Below are 18,885 nucleotides of genomic sequence, written 5' to 3' on the forward strand. Positions count from 1 at the left end.
TGTTAACAGATATTCAGAAAGTTTCTGGGGCATAATTGGACATGTTGTGTAGCAGTCCTTATAACTGATGGCAGTTTGCCATCTGTATAATAGTGGTTCTTGTTTTGTTGTAGCAAATGGGCAGGGTTGTCATCCTAAGATTTAAATAAAAAAAAAAAAGACCTCTGTTCTTGAAATGATGAATATTCAGCTCCACCCAAGGATAAATATTCTGCTTTTCTTTTTGTTTTAGTCATTCCTTACTATTCCTGTTATTATCGTAGAATTTGAAGCTTTTCCTGTGTATCTTTACCCCCATTTTTTAAGGATTTCTTGTTTCAGTTTTCTCTAGGTAATGATATCCACCCCAAACTTTGGTCCTTTTAGAGCAGTTGTTCTTAGTGGGCTGTCACCAGAAGATTGAGTTCCATTATAAGAAAGGGGTAGAGTTACACCTAACAGACCAGGAACTCCGCCTAACCTGAAGGTGATCTTATCTCTGCTATGGCCAAATGTTAAAATCTGGTTATACTCTTGGCAGTGGTTCTTGTGTATCCATGGGGAAAAGGTTGAGAATCTGCTACTATAGTTTAGTTACTGTCATAAATTGAGATGTTTCCTTGGTAAAAAAAAGGAAATTAGGAATTCTGAAACAGGGCATGATATTATAACTATATTTTGAGGATTAGGTCTTAATTTAGTAAGGCTTATAATTCTAGACACAAAATCTAAACTGGTCGGAGTTGTCATTCCACTGAACTAGTATGACTAGAGAAATTAGCATTTAATGGGGCAGTGCTATCAACTTTATACTTCTTTATTTTTCCCTCTTGTCTTTTTACAGGCAGAAGAACTTGAGTATTCCTGTGAGAAGTGTGGTGGGAAATGTGCTCTTGTCAGGCACAAATTTAACAGGCTACCCAGGTAAAATTAATTGGCTCTTCAATTTTTCTTCTTTAAAGTACTTACAAATATTACTGAATAAGTGAGGCTTATTAGATGAATTGGTAAAGAAGGTCAGCAAAGCTGAGATATGAAGAGGGTAGAGAATGGAAAGCTACAATTCTCTTGTATAAGAAAGGAAGAGGATTTGTAAAGTTGAAGAAGAGAAGGAACCTGAGAGTCCCAAGAAGATGGCAACAAGAGAACAAGGCTGATGAGACTTTGGAATAATGATGGGGACTTACTAGTAAATTTTTAATTCAGTAATGTGTAACACTCAGTTATAATTTGTTGTGCATGTACATTTCATAGAACTTTTTTATAAGTGGAGAAAACTTTTCATTTCTCTCTTACCTTTCTCTAGAGAATGTGCTACTGAAATAAGAACAGTTCTTATCAAAAGTCATCTTAAAAAATTAATTTTCACCATCAAACATAAGGGCTGTTTAACACTTTATTTATTTATTTATTTTAATAAATTTATTTATTTTTGACTGTGTTGGGTCTTCGTTGCTGCGTGCAGGCTTTCTCTAGTTGCAGTGAGCAGGCTTCTCATTGTGATGGCTTCTCTTATTGCAGAGCACGTGCTCTAGGTGCGCAGGCTTCAGTAGTTGTGGCTCGTGGGCTCTAGAGCACAGGCTTATTAGTTGTGGCACATGGGCTTAGTTGCTCCGCGGCATGTGGGATCTTCCTGGACCAGGGCTCGAACCCGCGTCCCCTGCACTGGCAGGCAGATTCTTAACCACTACGCCACCAGGGAAGTCCTGTTTAACACTTTAAATTACCATTTGTCGTTATATAACACCCATTTTTTGGTAAACTATATAACATTGAAATAAATAATTTAGGGATTTGATCCATTATCAATACCAGTATTCTAAAATTAGTTTTCTTGTCTGATGTGTTTTGATTTTTTTTCTAGGAACATTATTTTACTGAAACCTCCCAATTAATAATTAATATCTACCCAATGCCTGTGTTTTATTTTTATTTTTATTCTTAGTACCTAGCACAATGCCTAGCACATGGCAAGTATTCAGTAAGTGTTCTTTGACAGATCTTTAGTTCAGCCTAATGTAGTCTTTAACTCAAAAGCTGTCTAACATGGTTAGTTACAGTGATCTCTTCTTACCTGTAAGAGAGCTACCTCTATTATGTATAAACTAATAATGTTATCATCTCCTGTTTTTCAGGATCCTCATTCTTCATTTGAAACGATATAGCTTCAATGTTGCTCTCTCACTTAACAACAAGATTGGGCAGCAAGTCATCATTCCAAGATACCTGACCCTCTCATCTCATTGCACTGAAAATACAAAACCACCCTTCAACCTTGGTTGGAGTGCACAAATGGCAATGTAAGTCCTTGAAAATTTCTTTCCCTTTTGAAGTAGAAAGGCTTTTAGTATCTGATCAAAAGAATGACTGAACTAGATAACATGACTCCAGGTAAAATCAGACCAAGAAGGAGATTTTTATTTTGCTTTATATTGGGACTTTGTGCTAAGTTACTACCTGATTTAAGTAATTGACTAAAATGCTTAAACAAAAACTTACAACATATATTAATCGCCTTTCATAATAAATTACCTTTTCCGGGAGTGCTCCTTACTCTTTTAGATCACTAGAAGATAGTTTGATACATTTGGGGAATACAAACCAAATTTGCATGATCATAAGAGTCACTTGAACCCTAAAAATACTGATTCCTGTGTTTGTTCCTTAGAAGTTCTGTTTCAGAAAATCTGATATAGGGCTGGGGAATCAATATTTTTAACAAATGCCTTTGCCGACTCTGGAGTATGCAGACTTGAGAAACAGTACATTAAATATTATGCTGGGACCCCCAAAATAGATTGTGTCTTCATAAATGTATTATTACCAGTTTGAGCAAAAAACTTCAGTGGCTCCTCAAAATTTTTCCTTGAGAAAAGAAGTAACTTTTACATTCTATTTTGCATCATCGTGAATGCCAGGAAAACCTTAAGACTTCTCTAAATGTTGCTCTTTCTTCTGCATACTTGCATTACTTTGGAGCCATACATTGTAGTTCTTTTTTATACTTGAACACTAGTTTGGTATAATCATAAAGTTCTAGAGCTTTAGAGGTGAAAGGGATTTTAGAGATTTTTGTCTAACTTCTTAATTATACAGAGGAGATCCAAGGAAATTAAGTGATTTTCTTAAGCTCATACAGTTAGTAACTGGAAGAGCCAGGTCTCTTCACTGACATGGAATAATAGACATTACAGAAAGCAAATGAACATTTGCTAACATGAATTAATGAAGTTTTGTAAAAATTATTCCCCTTGGATTAATAATTGAAATATATTCTACATCATGTACATTTACACTAAAGGCCTCAATAAGTCAATAACAACATGTTCCCAGAGAATCAGTGTTTCTGGATTTTTCTCTTATGGCCTTTCATTAGAATAGATGTTTTTGCTTGATGGAAACTGCCCTCTACTGGTAGAGCTAGTATTCTTTCTGGCAGTATTTTCAAACCATTAGCCAAGGCTGTTTATGATCACAGGGCTGAAACCAGGCTCTCTGACTCTGTGATATGATAGCTTTAAGATTTTGGACAAATTCCTTGACCTGTCTGTAGGGAAAATAACAGGGTAGTTGTGAACATTAAATGAGGTAATACACAAGAGTTCTTACTACAGTGCCTGACATCTAGTAAGTCCTCAATAAATGAGAGCTATTGTTATTTTATTGCTTAAAAGAACTGAGACAAAGAGAATTTCCCAAGTTGTTCTCTTTATATTGTATTTGAGTTCATTTCCAATGTTGTTTATTTAGATCATTAGATAAGGAAGAGCCTAGAGAAAGTATTTTGTTTTCTCTTTTGGCCTCTATTGTTAGTTAAAAAGTATTATAATTGTTTGCTTTTCAAGAGGATATATAAGAGACTATAATACAGAATAATTCATTTAGTAAGTTAAATATATTTTTAGTAATAGTAATTGTCTACATATCTATTTTCTAACTTTCTGATAGTTCTAGACCATTGAAAGCCTCTCAAATGGTGAATTCCTGCATCACCAGCCCTTCAACACCTTCAAAGTGAGTTATATTTCTTGTGTACCCAAAATTTGTATTTTTAAGGATTTGGCTTACCCTGATTTCCAAGGTTATCCCCTCCCCTTTCCTTATTGTTTCTCTTTTTGCATGATAATTGCTCTGCATTACTGTACTTCGGAATTTTCCTGAATATGCTTTAAACTGTAATTTAGTGAGTATCAAGTTTTTAACACTGAATCAAGTTCAGATGGTCCTCTCAAAATTTTGTTTTAAAACTTCTTAAATCATCTGTTGTATGTAATATTTTCATCCTACAACTCTAGAAATTGACTAATGATGAGGGATTTTAAGGATTGAAGGGTTAAAATAACCCCTACTGGTATAAAAAGCACCATTCTTCAAATATACACATGGAGATCCCAAAATATCTTTTCACCTGTTGCTTACCAGTGTGGGACTTCTTGTCTTAGACACTGAGCTGGAACTATTCTGAAAGGGGACAGGAAAACAAATACACATTAGAATGTAGCTATTCTACAAATGTTTTTTGCTTAAGACCAAAAGTTTGTCCAAGAAGGAAACAAATACTTTTTTTTTTTAATATACCTCCTCTATGGTTTGACTAGAACCACAGTTCCTGATTAGACATTTCTAAATGGCTTCGTTGTCATTTGTCTTTAAAATTAGTTTTTTTAAAATTCGATGTCCCAAAGTACTTTTAGAAAAGAGACACTTTTGTTGTTTAAGGGCTTTTGGGGGGCTTATATAACCATAAAATGACATTTGGGAATTGCTATTTTCTTTTCCTCCTGTTAATTATTTTTCAGTGCAATTAAAACCAGATGACTAACTGACTAGAAATCTGAAATGGTACCGATATGAATACTCTTGCCCGTTCTCAAGATACAAATGAGCAATACCACTTGGCTGCTTAGAAAGTGAGCAAGTGATGCATTTACAGGATGAATATTTTTCCTTACTACAGGCAAGCTGCCTTCTGTGAATATAGTAACTATTAATGGAATGCACTCTTTATGTACCAAATCACTATAGCTTCAAGAAAGAGATGGTTTCATTGGGCATCATTATACTTGGCATGGTCAATCTGTTCTCCAGGGTCTTACTGCTATGAGAATTTGAGAGTTGGTCAATAAAGGATGATTAGGCCCTAGAAGACCTGTCATGCCGATCAAACTTAAAAGAGGCTGAACTATGAACCAGAATACCATTGGTTCTTCTATAATGTCCTTTGTCACATTTGACCCTGGTATATTAGTAGCCAGGTGTCACCCTCCTTCAGCAAAGTATTTACATGGATAAATAAATCAATATGTTCAGTTTTGCTTGGTGAGCATGAAATCAGAAATGAAGAATTAAGATGGCTAATTGGCTATTTCTAAGTTATATTAAAAACCCTTTTTGAACACATATTGGGAGGCTATTCAAGTGCTCAGACTGAAGTGCAGTGATATCCTGGCTGCTCTCAGCCAAAGACTATGGTTGGGTTTATCACTGACCACTTGCCTCTTTTCTTTGATCTACATTGCTACGCAATCCTCCTGATTTCCATTGTGGCCTCTTATTTCTTGGTGCCATCATTCTACATGTTTATTTACAGTTTTCACATTTAGATTATTGCATTTTCCAATTTCCATTTTACTTTTTTTTTTTAGTACAGCATATGAATTTATGTTAACCTTCATCAAAGAAAATTTGTGCTTTTTGACCTTTACCGCTTTTTCCTTTAGTTTATTTTCAGCTCACTCAGAAGACAACACAGTAACACCTTACTTATCTGGTATCATTGAAGAATAATATTTGATATTCCAAATAAATGAATTTTTATATAACTGAAGCTTGTCCTTTTAAACGTTGTCTTTTTAATTTTAATCTTTAAAATGTTTTAACCATTTTAGATGGTTATATCTTTGTAAGCTTACAGAATTCCTTATATTAAATAAAATACGCTGCAGATAATTTAAATATATTGTAATTACTTAAAATCGGCGTTGTAAATATCATTTATTGCACTGTGTTTTAATATGAGCCCTCAGAGGCTCTTAATTCTTATAAGACAGTTTACCTTTACATTAAATTACTTTATAGCTCTTTATTGCCCTTTTTGTGGTTATTCTCTCACATTTCTTAGCTCTCATTTCTTGATGAACTTGCTACATTATCTTATACACTATTTCCTGGGGAAATAGCGTCCCTGCCTAAAGAGTAAAGTTCATGGGCTTTAAAACTGCTGCCTTCCTCAGAAGCGTTATTTTTGTTTTGTTTTGTTTTGTTTTGTTTTACTTTTAAGTTCCTATGTTCTAGAAGGTAGAGGTTGCCAGAAGCTGGACCTACATATAAATGGATAAGTGGAATGTTACTGTTAATTTCAAAGTACATGGATCATAATTTAAAAGAGCAAAAATTAGTCCTCATGCACTCTCTTGTCAAAAACATGTATTCATTGCTATGTCTGCATGCATTCAGTAGAATACTTGCTTTATAAAGCCAGTAACAAACTTCTTTGGAGTTGATCGTTAAAAGAAAAAAGGCACAAAGTGATTGGTTTACTGATAATATATAATAGCGTAAGAGTTGTCTGATTTTCAAAGCATGGCTCTTTGGGAGTAGGGCAAAGGTAATTCTTAAATATACCTCTTTTGATATATCTTTTTTTCTCTGTTAAATCATTCTCCATAATGGAAAAGCTTTTTGTTTTAATTGGTATTTATACTTCAAAAAAATAACAAGGACAAATGTTTATTTGTCAGACTTACATAGGGTTTTTTTGTTTGTTCGTTTTTCTTAAATTACAGGAATTTCACCTTTAAATCCAAGAACTCCTCGGCTTTATGCCTTGATTCAGACAGTGAAGATGAGCTTAAACGCTCTGTGGCCCTTAGCCAGAGACTTTGTGAAATGTCAGGCAGTGAACAGCAGCAGGAAGACCTGGAAAAGGTAAGTAATTTCTCACCAAAATATCTGACTGTCCAAACAAATGCCTTTCATAACCAGCATCAGCAAACTTAATAAATACACAGGATAGATCATTTCTTGTGAAAGAGGATTTTTCAGATGTACTCTTAGCACCTTTCAGTATGCAGTACGATATTATTAACTGTAGTCACAGTACTGTACATTACATCCCTGTGACTTTTTTATTTTATAACTGGAAGTTTATACCTTTTTGCCCCTTCACCCATTTCACTCACTCCCTAGCCCCCACCTCTGGTAACAACCAATATGTTCTCTGTATCTGTGAGCTTAGTTTTTTTGTTTGTTTGTTTTTTAGATTCCACATGTAAGTGAGATCATACATTATTTGTCTTTGTGTAACTTATTTCCCTCAGGATCCTTCAGTGATGTCACAAATGGCAAGATTTCTTTCTTCCTTCCTTCCTTCCCTCCCTCCCTCCCTCCATCCATTCCTTCCTTGTTGCTATGCGCGGGCTTTCTCTAGTTTCAGCCAGCAGGGGCTACTCATTGCAGTGGCTTCTCTTGTTGCGGAGCGCGGGGCTCTAGGCGCGCGGGCTTCAGTAGTTGTGGCGCGTGGGCTCTAGAGCGCAGGCTCAGTACTTGTGTCGGCTTAGTTGCTCTGCGGCATGTGGGATCTCCCCGGACCAGGGCTCAAACCCGTGTCCCCTGCGTTGGCAGGTGGATTCTTAACCACTGTGCCACCAGGGGAGTCCCTATCACTTTAAACTCCAAGATTGCTATATTTGTAGGCATTCTGGTTTCTTCTAAAAGCAGCTCTATTCTTCAGGATTCAAAATCTTGCAGACTAGAACCTGACAAGTCTGAATTGGAAAACTCAGGATTTGACGGAATGAGTGAAGAAGAGCTTCTAGCAGCTGTTTTAGAGATAAGTAAAAGAGAAGCTTCACCATCTCTCAGTCATGAAGATGATGATAAACCAACCAGCAGCCCTGATACTGGATTTGCAGAAGATGATATTCAAGAAATGCCTGAAAATCCAGACCCTGTGGAAACTGAGAAGCCAAAAACAGTCACAGAGCCCGGTAGGTTTAATGAAAATAAACATCTGTTAAACAGGCACAACTGTGTTCCAAAGTTTTATAGTAACAAATGACTTCTACATAATGGGAGGTGAGATGGATCTGAATAACAGAATATTTTTGTGCTTTTTTTTTTTTTTCTAACGGTTTAAAAAAATGAGAAGCAAATATTTTGAGTTAGTATCCAGAGGCTAGTGGTAAGGTATGCCATGTCCCTTTAGGTGTACGTCAAAAGAAAAGTTAGTATTCTTGTGCATTTAAAAAATGTTTGTGTCAGTTTTTGGTCATTTTTTTCACACCACTACTCTCAGAAATTTGTGTAATTCTTCATTTTTGTATATCTGAACTTATACCAAGTTTTAATGTATAAATAATTTAAGTTCTCCATTCTTCTCTGGGTTTATCCCTTCATAATGGTGGCAAGATCACTGAACTAAGAGGGTCTTGGGTGTCTAGTCTTAGCTATACCACCTACTAGTTATAAATTTCTAAATAGGTAATTTAACCTCTTTGATACTCAGTTTTCTTACCTTTGTATGGGGAATCTACCAGACATACTTCAGATAGTTGTGGGTAGAATGTTAGATAGTATATACATATTATGTAAAGTGCTATACAGATAAAAATTATTTTTGTGGTAATTATTACTCATATTTTGTTATTTCTCAAGCTATCATTGCAAACAACAGAGCTGAGCCTCCTTGCCTTGCACTATGGGTATTTTAAGATTTTTTAAGTAGAAAATTTTCACTTCCTTTCCTGGGGCCAAGTCTAATATTTTCTCCTGATATCTTTAGTATCTATATCTTTAGTATCTGTATCTAGGTAGCTACCTAACGTGTTTCCATATATCAAGCCTAGGATTTTGGAGATGAAGAGAATGGTAGTATATCACAAAATTATTTTCTGTATTCTTGGGGTTGTTAGGGCCTCCTCAGTTTTGAATTATTTTATGTGCAAGTAAAATAAGAGTTAGTATTTCCTCAATTTAACTGGAAACAAAAAGCTGATGATTTTTGTATATAGATGTTTCCTTTTTTTTTCTTTTTTCTTTACACCCTTTTTTACCTCTTGACGCAAGTACCCTTATGAAGTCCCCTTCTCTTACTAAACTTATAATCACTGCCCTTGGAACTGAATCCTAGATACTAGATCATTTCATCAGTAAGGATTTCAGTATCACTAAAAGATAAGAACTCTTTTTACAAAAACCTATCCTCCATATCATTATCATACTTTAAAAATCAATAATAATTCTAAGGAACGATCAAATGTGATCAAATGCTCCATAAGGTTTTATTTTGAAAGTTTCAAGTCCAGAGAGAAATTGAAGAATAAAACAATATACACTTTTATACCCTTCACCTAGATTCATTAACATTTTGTCACATTTTTTTCTCTCCCTTCCACACTGCCCCTGTGTGTATGTGTACTTGTGCAGCAGTTACCCAAAATCAGTGCTTTACAACAACAGTAATTTTAATATCTCATTACTATGGATTGACTGGTCTTAGCTGGTAGCTTTTCTGCTCTGTGTGATGTTGGCTGAGGTTTAACTGCGCTACAACATCCAAGATGGCTCACCTTGGCACATGGGTTGTGTTGGTTAGAAGGGTCAGCTGAGCTGGCTAGATAGCCTCTCTGTTCTTCTGGTCCCCTCTCCCTGGCCATCTCCCTTCCCCTCTTTCCTCAGCTTTTCATCTCTTCATGTAATCTCAGGGCCTCTCCCTTCCTGTATGGCCTGTTCAGCATGGTAGCCAAACTTCTTACATGATAGCTCAGAGCTCCCAAAAGCACAAAAGAGGCTGCTGCCAAGCCTCCTTAATGTGTAGGCTCAAAATTAGGACAGAATCAATTCCACCACATTTCTTTAAAGCACTCACAGGATCTGCCCAGATTCACTGTGAGGTAGACCACACAGAGTTAGAATACCTGTAGGCATGGTTCATTGGAGGCCATCTTTAGAGATTGCGCATGTGTGCGCACACACACACGCACTTTTCTTAATGGAACCATTTGAAGTTGCAGGTATCATAATACTTCAGCCTGACTCTCCTAAGTACACGGAAGTTTTCCTATATAACAATTATCATACCTAAGAATATTAACAGTAATTCCATATATAGTTCTAATATAGAGCCCACATACACATTTACCCAATTACCTCCAAAATATTTTTTACACTTTTTAAAAAATCTAGAACCCAAAGCTTACCCCCTGCATTTGGTTGTTAGGTCCCTTTAGTCTCTAGTCAGGCCAATTTTTCTTTGAAAGACTCCCATTATGGATTGTCCTACTGTTCTTTAAGTATAAGCTAGGTTTTTTTCCCCATACCCTAAAACTTCAGAGCCTGGAGATGGTTTTTGCCTTCTTGCCCATTGCCATTTCCAACTCCTTGTCTTCTTTCATCCTACAAAAACCCCAGCTCCTTTGGTACGTGACTTCAGACTTTGCCACCTATTTTCTCTGTCTGTAGCTCTCTTTTACCTTCCAGTCACTCCACGCCCATCAGCATTCTTAGGGCTTTCAGCATCCTCATAAATGACCATTTCAACAGCCTGGTTTCTCAATTCCTAATCTTATTTCCAAAGAACTTTTCTTCTACCCCATCTTGATAACTGCCAAAATTCATACCCTAAACCAGTAGTTCTCAAAGTGTGTCCCCAGGCCATCAGTATCATGTAGGAGCTTGCTGGAAATGCCATTCTTGACCCCACCGCACACCTACTGAGTGAGAAACTCTGGATGTGGGGCTCAGCATTCTGTGTTTTGATTCCAGTTGATTCTGATGCATGCTGAAGTTTGAGAACCACTTCCCTAGACTTTGTCATCATCAGTAAATGTACCGCCTTTGAAATCTTAATTTCAAATATTCTTCTCTAACCCTTCTCTCCCCCTAGCTCACCTAATATCATATTCTTATTTCAACAATTACTTGATCTCATTAAGACTTCCAATCCATTGTCTTCTACTTTTTGCTATTCATCACCTCCCTCTTGTCACCACTTCCCTCCCCAGCCTATATGCCATATTTTGGTACTTCTATCTCTTTCCTCTGTTTTCTTCTCTCAGTCGCCTAGCAAAGTCCCATCTCCCAGTTCAACCAGCTTCTTATTCCATGCCTACACCCAAGCAGTTGAAGATTGCTGGAGAAAAGTCCCCAAACTGTGCTGACTATACTTTCCTCAAAATCATGACTACGGGGCTTCCCTGGTGACACAGTGGTTGAGAGTCTGCCTGCCGATGCAGGGGACACGGGTTCGTGCCCCGGTCCGGGAAGATCCCACATGCCGCGGAGTGGCTGGGCCCGTCAGCCATGGCTGCTGAGCCTGCACGTCTGGAGCCTGTGCTCTGCAATGGGAGAGGCCACAACAGTGAGAGGCCTGCGTACCACTAAAAAAAAAAAAAAAAAATCATGACTACGCTCTTACATGGGCACTACATGCTGCTAGTCAGTTCTGTTATAGTTCCTTAGTAAATTTCTTTTCTTGGTCTCCATGTCTTTCTCAAATCTGTAGTTCTCCTTCCACACATACTCTAGGCACATAACTTAGCTGTATACCTTTCAAAGAAAATAGATGCAGTCAGATGAAAACTCTGCCTTCACCTTTGTTATGGAGGAAATGTCCCTCTTCTTATTTAAGGCCAATCCCTCCATTCATATCCAAGATCTCATCTACTTGTGCCTTCTAAAGACTTTCCCTCTTGAAATGATACTCTTTCTCTTCTGCATCAGGTCTTCCCTCTTCTAAATTATTCCTGGTGTGCCTTAATGTCACCCATCTTTTTAAAACTCTCATAACCTTGTGATTCCCTCTAGCCACTGCTCCCTTTCTTTGCTCCCTTCCCAGAAAAATCCTTTCAAAGAGTTGTTTTACTCATTCTCTCTACTTTCTTACCATCTCCCATTCACTTGTCAACCCTCTCCAAGTGGGCTTTCATCCCCAGCACTCCACTGAAATGGTCTTTATAAAGTTTGCATTAGCAATTTTCATACAATTCATCACTCCCTCCTTAACATTTAAAGCTTTATAAACTTTTTTCTATAAACTATTCCTGCCATGGTTTTTTCTTCCTTCTAAACCAACTGTTCATTCCAGGGTTTATGGTTTTGTTTTTTTGCTTCCCTCATCAGAACTCTAACTGTTGGAGTATTCCCAGGACACTGTCCTTAGCTGTCTTTTTTTCTAAAGTTCTCTCCCTGAGTGATCTCAGACATTACCATAACCTCACATACTGATGAAATATCAAATTCATATCCCTAGCCCGGATATCTCCCCTGAGCTTTAAACTTACACATGTAAATGCCTACTTGAAATGTCCATTTGGCTGTCTAATTTTTAACCACCCCCCGCCCCCCCATAACCCTGCCCCACATCAGCAGATGGTACCACCATCCACCATTTTTTTTTTTTTTTTTTTTTTGCGGTACGCGGGCCACTCACTGTTGTGGCCTCTCCCATTGCGGAGCACAGGCTCCGGACGCGCAGGCTCAGCAGCCATGGCTCACGGGCCCAGCCGCTCCTCGGCATGTGGGATCCTCCCGGACCGGGGCACGAACCCGCGTCCCCTGCATCGGCAGGTGGACTGTCAACCACTGCGCCACCAGGGAAGCCCCATCCACCATTTTTTGACTCAGGCCAAAAAATATGTCTCCCTTGATTTTTTTGTTTTACTTCACACCTTACATTCAGTCCATCAATAAGTCTAGTCTCCTCTACCTCCAAAATATATCCTGAATTTAATCATTTATCAACATCTTCATAGCTGTAACTCTAGCCTTCCATCTCTCACCTGGTCCACTACAGTTGATTCCTAATGTCTCTTCTGTCACTCTTGCCCCACTACAGACTTCTTTCATGAACAAAGCAGCCAACATAATCTTTCTGAAGCTTAAATCACACGGTCACCCTTCTGCTTAAAACTTGTGATTTCCCATTACACTTAATCCAAGCTTCTCACCATGGCCTATCTTTACCTTCCCCCTCTTTCATTCTGCTGTTTTAGCCATACTAGCATTCTCTCTGTGTCCCTCATGCTAAGCTCATTTTCATCTCAGAAGCTTTGCACTTAAGTGCCTTCAGGGCAAGGGCCATCTTGCCTTAATTATCACTATATCCCCAGCTCTTTAGCAGTGCCTGGCATATAGTAGATTCTCAATAAATATTTGGGGCTCATCAGATTGGTTGTCTCATGAATCAACTAAGGAGGGGAAGGAATACTGGTTAAGTAAGGTTTTACTGTTAGTCAAAGGGAGGAGAAGAGTGTATGCAAAGGCCCAGACATGAGAAAGGCCATGGTAAGTTAGTGGACCTACAAAAGTTCAGAATGATCTGCATAGCTGGAACATAGTGTTGAGGGGGGAAAGCAAAAAGTTGAGACTAGAGAGTTATGCACTCTCCAGTTTTTACATGGCCTAAAACCATGTTTAGGAGTTTGGACTTTTATTTCAAAAGCATTAGGAAGTTACTGAATAATTTTAAGTGAAAAAGTATTTGATAAAGATTTATATTTGAAAAAGATCATTTCTGGCTGCAGTGTAGTGCATAAATTAGAGAAGAACCGAAGTATCTTGTGAGACCTGTTTGGCAGTTATTGCAGTAGTCCAGACCAAAAGTTAATGGTGCCCTAAGCCAGGGTTTTGGCATTGAAAAGAAAAACAGTTGGGACTTCCCTGGTGGTCCAGTGGTTAAGACTCTGCAGTCCCAGTGCAGGGGGGCCGGGTTCGATCCCTGGTCAGGAAACTAGATCCTGCATGCCGCAACTAAAAAATAAATAAAAAGGAGCCTGCATGCCACAACTAAAAAAAAGATCCCACGTGCCACAACTAAGACCCAGCGCAGCCAAATAAATAAATAAATATTTTTTAAAAAAGAAAGAAAAGCAGTTGATGGATTCGAAAGATAATTAGGAAATAATGATTTATGTTACATGAAGGGATAAATGAGAAGTCAAAATGACTCCCAGGTTTCTATCTTGAAAAAAAAAACAACTAAACTGGGTGGACAGTGATCCCAGTGACTGAAATATAGAATGTAGGAAAGGAGCAGCTTTCAATTGGGGTGGGAGAAGTGGCAGATGATATATTTAGTATAAGAATGTTTGAGTTTTAACACATGGTTCCCCTCTGTGTTTTTTATTTCATGGTCATATTTGTTCCTAGATCTGAAATGTTTTTTTGTATCCATCTGATAATGTTGTCCTGAAGACAGATGTATATTGATTTTTAGCATCTCAAAGTAAACTTTCTTACATCTGTTTTCTATCACATGGATAGTAGTGTAATCCTAGTGTAATTCTAGGATTGTGTGAGGTACATTGGTACATTGAGTGCTGAAAATTATTGGTTAAGAAAAATTGTGCCTCTCTCACCTTCTTCTTATGAGTATGTTTTGATAATAAAAGTAATAATGCTCATCTTATGCCCTAAAATAGCAGCCTCAACTCCCCAATCTTTCTTCCACTTGAAACGCTCAACATCAACTAACTTTGAATGTCATGATGCCAAATTTCCAGAAGTGGTCTGATTGGTTGATTCTTTCAGATATTCATTCCTGGTCCAGTAAGCTAAGGCCAGAGGGACAGGTGGGATCTTATACGCCTCAGAGCTGCCCCTTGGAGGCTATGGAAAATGACCTTCTCCAAGAATGGAGGAGTATAATTTTTTTTAATTGGAATCATACTGCTTTTTGCACTTAATAATATCCTGAGTTTCTTTTCCTCTTTTAATGAACATTCAGAATTAGTTTCAGTGATAAATACTCAGTCAGCAAGTCAGTTCAATTAAAAAATGATGACTAGTTGCTGACTTAGAGTCTAAAATCAAGATGCTGTAAGCTTCAGAGTTGTCTGTGCTATAGAAAATTATCTACCATTTAAATGGTTACAATGCAGTATTGGGGCAGGTAAAGAGCACTTACTAATTTTAAAACAATCCATGTGAAATAAATCTGTAAAGGTAGTTCTTGTTAACCAGATGAATTCTTTTTATGAGAACTTCCTTAACTTACTAAGATGAAAATGTTTGCTTTGGTAAAGTGTTTGAGAAGGGAGAGAGGGAAGGAAGTTCCTTCCTCTTCTCCCCACTCTTACCTATATTAAAAATAATGAAATTCAGATAACCAGAACAAAATTATGCCTATATTATTTATTCCAGCTAGCCATAATCTAGAAATTGAGAATGAACAGAAAGAAATAAAAGGTTAATATTTTTTCTTACCTCCTTGGATGAATGTTTTAAACATATATGTTGTCATATACTTGTGTGGTACATGAGATGTTTATTACATATTTTGTGTAGCTCTTTTGATTTAGAATATGTTCAAGGCTCATTTGATTATTAATGTAAAAATGCTTATATGACATACAGTGTAACAAATGGGAAAATCTCAGTAATTAGCTTAAGTATTCTATCCTAATTCTTAACTTCATTTACCCTAAACAATACTTTATTCCTAGTACTTGGTCATGTGACATGACATTTGAATATGGCTATTTATTCTTCTCCATCCTTAACCATAGTGTTTCTGATGATTGCTTAAGTTTCAGAACCATTGCTCTAGGTCAGTGTTTCTCAACCAAGGGCAGTTTTGTCCCCCAGGAGACATCTGACAATGTCACTTTTGGTTGTCACAACTGGGGAGTGTGGGGTTGCTACTGGCATGTAGTAGGTAGAGGTCAGGAATATTGCTAAACACTATATAGTGTACAGGGCAGCCCCTCTCCCCACACCAAACAAAAAATTATCCCACCCAAAATGTCAATAGTGCTGAGATTGAGAAACCCTGATCTAGATATGTAGTAAGGTGAGATTGTGTGTCCCAAGCAGGTTATGTCTGAGGTTAGGATACATTACTCTTTGAACAGTGCATGTCACTCTAGTGCAGAGAGTTCAGTTTATAAGAGGATATCCCAGTTATGTTATGTTCTGCTTCCTCAGATCCTGCCAGTTTTACCGAGATAACTAAAGACTGTGATGAGAATAAAGAAAACAAAACTCCAGAAGGATCTCAAGGAGAGGTTGATTGGCTCCAGCAGTATGATATGGAGCGTGAGAGGGAGGAACAAGAGCTTCAGCAGGCGTTGGCTCAGAGCCTTCAGGAACAAGTAAGAGATATTTATATTGCTACTTTCTCCATACCTGTCTTTTCCAAGAAATAGAACAATAATAACAGTAAAAAACATTTGTTAAGCGCTATGTGTCAGGCATTATTCCAGGTGATTTACATACGGTGAACCACTGAGCCACCAAAACAAAGTAAACTTGTTTGGGGCTTTTGCCTTGGGTTTGAAACAGAAACATTGGTCCTTTTTCTTTTTTAAAAAACCCAAATGCAACAAAATGTCTTGTTGGTTACCTCCTATTACTATAATTTATTGCACACTAAAGCAAGACGAGTTGTTAGGGATCATCCCTAGTCCAACTTTATTTTGCAAGCAGTTGAAACAGCCGGTATACCATGATGATTTTATCATTAATGTTTTAAGGCAAAATGTTTTGGTCATTTTCTCACAATATGAATCCTTTCCTATGAATTATTTGAACATAAAATTCTCTGGAATATTGTCTGAAATTTTAGATTTTAGTCATAGACTAACATTTATCTGCTCTTTTCTTTATGTAGTTATCTATTCTTCAATTTTTAGTTCTTTATGCTTATATTTGCCAAAGCTGGTTGATTTGCACTGTTGCAGTCAGCTGAGGTATCTGACTAAAAGGTGATATTTTGATGGTTATCTAATCCTATACAATGCATGTTAGTAATAAAAATTTGCCAAGACTCCCTAGAATGAATGCACAATTTTAGTGTTTGCAAATATCAGATTAAGAAGTCTAATGTCACTAGAATATTGGGCCTTAATTTAAACTGCACATTAATATTATCTGGGGAACTGTAAAAAAAATACTGATGCCTGGGTTGTTCCGCCCCTCAGAAATTCTGATGTAATTGATCTGGAGTTTGGTCTGGCATCTAGATTTCTTTTTTTTTTTTAATAATGGTTAAAAACAAAAAACAAAAAACAAAACTTCCCCCAGTGATTCTAATGTGCAGCCAAGGTTGAGAACTCCTTCTTTAAAACTAGTTCAGAGCCAGCTGCTCTGTATCCTTTTATTGATATTTATAAGAAGTACCTCCTTAGTTGCCTTGTCATCAAGATGTGTATATGTCAAACTATCTTACAAATAATATATAGTAATTATTTGTTACAGAAAACTTAGTGTAAAAGGCCATGGTTTGGTTTCTTAACAATAGTTCCTTATAGTGCAGAAAAAGAAAAAATTCAGCAACCCTCCTTTTCTTAGACAAAAGACATATATTTTTCTTGTCAGCTGACCCATTTAAAACTATCTTATTTTTCTCAGATATGAGGATAGGATTATGAGATGAAGTTTCTTTAGTTTGGTATACCCGCATCATTCTATTAATTACTAAAAGAGTGTCCTTTACCTTCTTGTTTCAGCATAGACTTTATATACTTGGATACATTTCAGTAATCATATTTCCTCTTAGAGAATACCTCTGTAACTTTCTTGAACACAGTATTATTACTCCCAGGACTATAATGCAGAATAGTTCATTCTAAGCTTCTTATACATTTAAGTAACTTTAACAACAAGTCTAGAATTGAGAAAAGTATAAAACAATTTTACTTTTTTTTTTTTACTCATGCATCCTTTATAAGTTATCTTTTCTCTGAAAATGAGAGGGAAATTTTTTTTTGTAGTAAACGTTTTCCTATTCCTTTTATAATGAATCATCTCATTGAGACATTTTCAGAGGTACAATTTTTTTCTAAGAAAACCTCATATGTATTAGAAAAGCAACAGTCAGCAACATTCATTTAGTATTTATCAAGCTTCTTTTACGTGTTTATGGTTTCTTTAACAAGAATAAAAATAGAGGGCCTCCCTGGTGGCGCAAGTGGTTGGGAGTCCGCCTGCCGATGCAGGGGATGCGGGTTCGTGCCCCGGTCTGGGAGGATCCCATGTGCCGCGGAGCGGCTGGGCCCGTGAGCCATGGCCGCTGAGCCTGCGCGTCCGGAGCCTGTGCTCTGCAGCGGGAGAGGCCACAGCAGTGAGAGGCCCGCATACCGCAAAAAAAAAAAAAAAAAAAAAAAAAAAAAAAAAAAAGAATAAAAATAGAAATCTATGAATAATATGTTGCGGAAATATTGTTTATCTTGATGTCATAGACGTAGGGTCTGTGCTAGAGCCAGCTCCCTGTCAGCTTAGGAGAGCCCACTATACATACTTCCCAAATCTGCATTCAGAGTCACATTGGTAGCTTAAAATTGGCCATGGTAGGAGTATTTATACCAAGGAACTTGGCAAATCCTGTAAATCAGGAGAAGAAAAGAGAGCTATTCACTAAGTATCTGCTATGTTCCAGGTATCTCATACATGTTAGGAGAAAAGGAAATTACATCATAATGTCACATTGAATGGCTTTTGATTGGCAAGCCAAGCATCACTAACTAGAAGAGATAGCATTTAAGCCTTTTTAACCCCCAGGTTTTTGTTTTAGGAAGACAGTGTTGGAAAAAGTAAAGAACTTCTCCATATCCCTCAAGACGTCATATTCCAAACATCCATAAGATTATAGAAAACGTTATTAGCAAATACTTTCAGAGCAGTGGATTTTATCCTCATTAAATAAGTTTAATCAGTACTTCTTTAAATACCTTAGTTTTGTTCTTATCCCTTTAGGAGGCTTGGGAACAGAAAGAAGATGATGACCTCAAAAGAGCTACGGAGTTAAGTCTTCAAGGTATGGAGATTAATTACATTTTTTTAATATGCTGAAATGTATCACACACAGAAGGGCATATAAAATGTTTTTGTTATTTTTAATAACAGTAACAAATTTGAACACCTCCCAGGTAAAGATATAGAACCTTAGAAGTTACCTGTATTCGCCTT

At 37.1% G+C, this 18,885-nt stretch overlaps 1 protein-coding gene across 4 annotated transcripts in view; it reads left to right on the forward strand.

The window, feature by feature from the left end:
• Window positions 1-18,885, forward strand: part of USP37 (ubiquitin specific peptidase 37) — a 98,379-nt gene that overhangs the window by 58,995 nt on the left and 20,499 nt on the right. For all 4 annotated transcript variants that reach the window (XM_060106646.1, XM_060106648.1, XM_060106647.1 and 1 more), the window contains 7 exons: window positions 824-903; window positions 2,115-2,279; window positions 3,928-3,993; window positions 6,765-6,906; window positions 7,712-7,967; window positions 15,904-16,070; window positions 18,673-18,733. In XM_060106646.1, the coding sequence (XP_059962629.1) occupies window positions 824-903; window positions 2,115-2,279; window positions 3,928-3,993; window positions 6,765-6,906; window positions 7,712-7,967; window positions 15,904-16,070; window positions 18,673-18,733 (937 nt within the window). The remainder of the gene's footprint in view (window positions 1-823; window positions 904-2,114; window positions 2,280-3,927; window positions 3,994-6,764; window positions 6,907-7,711; window positions 7,968-15,903; window positions 16,071-18,672; window positions 18,734-18,885) is intronic.

This window comes from Mesoplodon densirostris, chromosome 8, assembly GCF_025265405.1.
Source record: "Mesoplodon densirostris isolate mMesDen1 chromosome 8, mMesDen1 primary haplotype, whole genome shotgun sequence".
NCBI lineage: Eukaryota > Metazoa > Chordata > Mammalia > Artiodactyla > Ziphiidae > Mesoplodon > Mesoplodon densirostris.